This window comes from Dermacentor silvarum, chromosome 7 (genome assembly GCF_013339745.2).
Source record: "Dermacentor silvarum isolate Dsil-2018 chromosome 7, BIME_Dsil_1.4, whole genome shotgun sequence".
Classification (NCBI taxonomy): domain Eukaryota; kingdom Metazoa; phylum Arthropoda; class Arachnida; order Ixodida; family Ixodidae; genus Dermacentor; species Dermacentor silvarum.
In genome coordinates this window covers 160,380,231-160,386,230 of record NC_051160.1, presented here as the reverse complement: position 1 = coordinate 160,386,230, position 6,000 = coordinate 160,380,231, and the positions used below count along the sequence as shown (strand labels likewise).

At 47.9% G+C, this 6,000-nt stretch overlaps 1 protein-coding gene across 1 annotated transcript in view; it reads left to right on the top strand.

Annotated features, from left to right (window-relative positions):
• The first annotated feature begins 675 nt into the window (after positions 1–675).
• The window catches only part of LOC119459313 (uncharacterized), a 294,125-nt gene continuing 288,800 nt past the window's right edge, over positions 676–6,000 (top strand). Inside the window, exon 1 of the mRNA XM_049671656.1 lies at positions 676–1,199. Coding sequence (XP_049527613.1) covers positions 975–1,199 — 225 coding nt within the window. The 5' untranslated portion in view covers positions 676–974. The remainder of the gene's footprint in view (positions 1,200–6,000) is intronic.

Here is a 6,000-nt window from a genome sequence, read left to right as displayed (position 1 = left end):
GTAGGCCCCTCTCTTATGAAACATTCCAAGCGTGTGGCCCATTAACAAACTGTTGCTCACGCTATGAAGTGCACGCTGACTCACTTTGCTGCCGAAGCGGAACGGCTGCAGAGCTAATCGAACCGTCCGCCGTTTCTCGAAAATTTTCTGACGTGCCGCTCCCGTTTCTACCTGGCCCGTTCTAAGAAAAAATTTCCCTTCACTGGCACAATCGGTCGTTCGCACTGAAGTAGCCGGCAGCCGCCTTTCCCGGAGGCAGTCGAAGGTGGCGTTGCACGAACTAGGCCGCAGCGATCGTTCTCCGGGTAAACGGCACGCGGGCGCTCAACGTAGCAGGATTCCCCCTCTCCTGCTAGGAGGAAGCAGCGGGAAAAGGGGAGGGGAGAATAGAGGAATCGCCGAAGGGGAAGGAAAGGCGCCGGGAGGCACGAAAGAAGCATCGATTTTCGAATTGGCGTCTCTCTGGCGCCGACGGTCGGCGTCGTGGAGAGGAGGAGACAGTGGACCCTCCCGCTTCTTCCGTTCAGCGGAACAGCAGCAGAGTGCGATAGGAAGGGAATGGGAGGGAGGGGGGGGGGTTTGCTCGTCCGGGTAAAGGGACGGGAAAAGGATGAGGGGGAAAGAAAATGACACGACGAAGTCCGTCAGTCTATCACGAGGCGCGGTCAGGACGCACTGTGCACGGTTAAAGAGCGCGGAAACCGGACAGCAGTTCTTTGTGAAGCAGACAGTAACTTGGACAAATACTGAGTGCCATAGGTACAAACTTTCAGCAGAGTAACCCCACGAGCGTGTAAATGTGAGGAAAATGAACTGTACATGGTGAGAGCCTCGCGTTAACTGGCCACGGTACGGACACGGCGGGGACAGCGGACGTCCCGTTGGAGAATGCCGCCGGCAGCGCACACCAGTGGAGGAGACCGGGCCAGAAGTGGACCACGGCTGTCGTCTGGAGTGGTCTTGCCTCGGTGGCAATGAAAGCGAGGAACACGGCGACGTGCCCACGCGTAGCCGTGGCGTTTGTTTTGTTGCTGCTCGCGCTTCCCGCCGCCGTCAGCGTGCGGGCGCTTCTCGACGCGTCATCCGGCGCCGTCCTGCCGCGCATCGACGCCGGCCACTGGGAGGATGCGGAGCAGGCGACGCTGCTCTCTGCTGCCCGGCTGGACACGGCGCGCTGCAGAGCTGCCTGTCTTTTACAGGTGAGTAATTGCACGTGCGTGCACGTGCCTTTGGGTTCAGGTGTCGGTTGCTGTTGTTATTGGGGGCACAAAAAGCATCTTGCTTGTACCTTGGCGAAAGAAAACGTGAAGTGAGGGTGAAGTGCCGGCGTAATTTTTTGAATCTGTTCTTTGTGTGTGTGTGTGTGTGTGTGTGTGTGTGTGTGTGTGTGTGTGTGTGTGTGTGTGTGTGTGTGTGTGTGTGTGTGTGTGTGTGTGTGTGTGTGTGTGTGTGTGTGTGTGTGTGTGCGTGTGTGTGTGTGTGTGTGTGTGTGCGTGTGTGTGTGTGTGTGTGTGTGTGTGTGCGTGCGTGCGTGCGTGCGTGCGTGTCTGTGTGTGCGTGTGTGCTTCTGCGGGTGTTAATGTGTGTTGACAGCTGAAGCCGTGCGCGAAACCATAGTATTAAATAATTATAAAACGTTATGTTGTTGCGTCTCTTTAACAGCTCGCCGTTCATGATCATGACGGCTAGTGATTCTGCTTGACGATTGCTTTGTACAATAAGTGCTTGAATGTGGCGAATCTCTAGAGAAGTACGTTTCTTGACTTTACCAGTTGGCCTACTGCATGGAACCACTCTTGTTCATAGTATTTAAAATGTTTAGAGGAAAAGCTGCACCTGTGACATATAATTTATTTTACAAGGGGCGCTGTTCAATGGGGTGAATTGCTACGTCAGTTAATGCAGAGGCATAACAAATGGAACAGTTCTGACATTCGAATTTTTGCGTTGTTTCTTATCTAGATAGAAGCAGAACGTTAAGTTAAACACTTTTCCCAATTGCACAGGAGCCCTTTCTAGGGAGATTAGGAAGCCATGAAAAAAAAAATATTGCGAACGACAATGAGCATCTTCCCATTTCAGCGAGGATTGGGACGTCACGTAAGAGGAACGGCACGCATAGTATATGGCCCTTAGGATTTTTCGACTTTGCCTTTTACGCGAGAAAGTCGACGTTGAAAACAAAGACCCAAGTCTTCTGGTTCCTCCTGCCGCTTGTAGCTACGGCAGCTTCGACACTATATATTAGATTTACACTGTAAATAGTGCTGCAAGTGAAGCACACAAAAAATTGAGAACAGACAGAGGGCTTGAATCTTGAAGAGCTTGAAGTCCGAGTGCTACAGGGAAGCTCGCTTCTACCTGCAACTACTTGTAGATCTTGTGTCTGGACATCGCGATATACTCATGTGAAGGGGTGTTTCTACGAGCATCTTCGTATTGCTGAACAACCAACGGAGGACATTTGGTCGTTCCAGCTCCCCTAGCTATGTTCGAAAATCACCAGAAAAAGGCATGTGGCGCTGAAAGTCAACCATTCCACAGAGGGCTTGAACCTTTCTGGAGACGTGAGTGAATTAAGTACTCCGCCTCTGTGTGAAGTTTGCCACCAAGCCGAAGCAATTGGGCCCTCAGCTACTTTCGCGCTTGCGGCATGTCTCCCGTCATGCACCGGAGGAGTAAGCCCGCTGCAATTCTGCACGAGTCTACATGCTCTACTGGTGTGCGCAAAGCCCTTCAATCTGTCCCGGTCAAACGTGTTGCTAACTACCTTAGAGAACACTTAGTGGTTGTGCCGCCAGTTGATAAGGCAAGTCGCTTTGCTATTCTTTCTAAAGACCTGTTCAAGGCTAAAGCCGATGAAGCTCTCGGTTCGCTTTTATTGCGATAGCAATTATATGGACACTCAAAAGCAGATTTCTGCCGTCGCCGTGAGGTTCCGTAAGACGTCAATGGAGATGAAATCGTCGCCACGCGCCGAACGCTGTATGTGCGAGTGAACGCACGGCAGAGAACAAACGCGCGTTCTGCGCCGTGCTCGCTTAAGGGCTGCAGAAGTCGGCGTATCTTTCCGCCTTTACAATCACCATATATGTAGAGCAAACGCGCCTTCTCCCGACGCGCGAGAGGCCGTAGGGGAGGGGTGGGGGGGGGGGGAAGGGAGGCGACGCTTAGCTGCGGCACCAAGTGCCTATTTATATGAGAGGCTCCGGCAACAGTCGCCAACGCCGCACGCATTTTGAGCGAACGCGGGCAAAACGCCGACGGCGTCGACAACAGTTCTGCGTGTTGCCGGTGCTGCTGCATGTCCAAGTTTATACAGCTGATAAAGCTAATATCATTACTCCGTATAGCTCTCTACAAATTATCTATCGCAATCGATGCTTCGCCTTTCAGGTGAAACTGCGACAACTTTTTTTCTATGTCGCGAGGACTCAACCATGTCAAAAGTAAAAAAGAAAGCAAAGATTTTGTGTGAAAGGCTGAACCTTGAATGTGTTTTAGATGGTATCCACAAAAGCTTTCTTCGCAAAGTTCTAGTAAAGTGTAATGCTTGGATGGACAGATTCTCAGTTTGGATGCAGCCTTTCACTTCAAAAGTAAGTTTTGAATATACTTTGCAAATGCTTCTCCGAAAGTCCTTTCCATCTATCATTGACAATAGAGTGCTCTGATTTTCTCAAAGAGCGTGTCAAACTTATCTTGAGGTGTTTCAGTGGACCGACTGTCCACTGATACAGCAATTGCATGTTTCACTGACAAAAATATATAATTCATTGATAGTGGTAACATCGCATGATATTTTTGTTAACTTTCAAAAGCAGTTGACAGTATTGACCATTTAATTCTTTATTGTAAATTAGAGTACTGCGGTATAACTGGTCCTGCATTGACACTATTACAAAGCTTTTTTTTCTTAATAGGTTTCATGCCATCTCTATCAATAACTCTACATCTAGACCTACCTCTATTAATGGAGTTGTTCCGCAAGGTTCAATTTTAAGTTCCGTATTATTTTTTATATATAATAATGACTTACCCCTTCACCCTAACTTTTCTTCTTGTTGACTTTACGCTGGTGACACTGCTATCTCTTCTCATCATTCTGATTCTGCATCTCACGTATCTAACCTTCAAGCTGAGTTAGCCTATCTCGAAGAGTGGCGCAACTCTAACAGAGCTTATCTCTAATTAATCCGTCCAAAACTAGCTTCATGTTTTCTATACACCCAACAAAAATTTCTAAATATTCTCGGCCTCTATGTCAACTCTGTAGCCATTCCTCTAAGTGATCATACATCATTTTTAGGAGTTATAGTTGACAGCAATTTGAAATTTCCCCAATATATCAATTACGTTTGTAAAATGACTTCATATGCAATCATGGCATTCTTAAATTCGAAAGGTCTTTAGCATAAACACTCTCAAAGCGCTGTATTGTGCATTGATACAGAGTCACCTATGTTTACATCAATGTATTACATCATGCGGTAATTCATATTCAATTAACATTTGGCCTCTGAAGAGAGAGATTCAACTTTAATGGTGCCAGAAATTCACGAGGGCGGACGCAGCGTCCCTCCGCCTAGCAGACGGCCGAGATTCCCTGGGTTTCAGCGGCTGCCTCGGCTAGCTGGACGGCCCAGACCTGAATAAACTGCATCTGAAGAAACTGCAAAAGCAACCCGTGCGACTTACTACTCCGCTAGTCGACTGACGCCATCACATCCTATTTTAGTCCAGCTTAATATATTACCTATTTCAGAACTACATATTTACAGTGCGTGTGTAGTGTTTTTTAAGGCTTTTCATCGCATGCTCATAATCGACAATTTTCCTGCTGTCATGTTATGTAATCGCAACAGAACTAGATTTGCAGTCTGTAATAACATTCTGCTGCCTAAAATACAGCCAAATTATGGGAAAATTAGCATTGTTATTCCTTCATTTCATCATGGAATTCATTCACTTTCGAACTGAAAGCAATAATGCCCATACAGGTATTTACGCGAAAGCTATAAATACTTTTATTCAATCTGTAACTGTTGCGTCCCGCCAGCTTTGTTAACTCTGTTTCATGATGATTTTGTAGGCAATCGCTGAAATTTTTGACACTGTTATTTTTATTATTATTTCGATAGCAAATATATGGACATTCCAAAGCGGATTTCTGCCGTCGGCGTCGTCGTTGCCGTCGCCGTCGCCGTGAGGTTCGGTATGACGTTAACGGTGATGAAATCGTCGCCGCGCTCCGGACGCTGTATGTGCGAGTGAAAGGGCGCGAGGGACGCGCGCTTTCACGGGGAGCGAACGCACGTCGGCGAGCAAATGCGCGTTCTGCGCCGTGCTCCATGAAAGGCTGCAGAATTAAGCGTCTCTTTCCTGCTTTACAATCACCATATATAGAAAGCAAACGCGACCTCTTCCATTGCGCGAAAGGCAGTGGGGGGACGGGAGGGAGGGAGGGGAGGCGACGTTTAGCTGCTGCACCAAATGCGTATTTATATAAAAACGTTGCGAGGCGAGAAGGTGGGTAAGATTTTCGATGCTGCTCGACGAGTGTCCCATTCTGATCTCGTCGAATACCTCCGAGCCGCCCCCAGAGGCACCGGCAACAATCACCAACGCCGCACGCGTTCGGTGCGAACGCGGGCAAAACGCCGATGGCGTCTACAACAGTTCTGCGGGTTGCTGCTGCTGCTGCATGTCCAAGTTTGTACAGCTGATAAAACTACTATCCTTACTCCGCATAGCTCTCTACTAATTTGCTATCGTAACTGATGCTTCGCCTTTCGGGTGAAACTGCGACAATTTTTATATTTTCACTTTATCAGTCTTATAGTGTATTAACCTATATAGGAGGTGTCGCCTGCTTTTTGTAACCTTGGGACCTCCTTCTGCATATTGACCTGTATTGTATTCTCTTATTATACCACTAATATATATTGATTGATTGACTGAAGTCAATCTTCGACGTGACCAGCTGGTTATCCCCCGGTT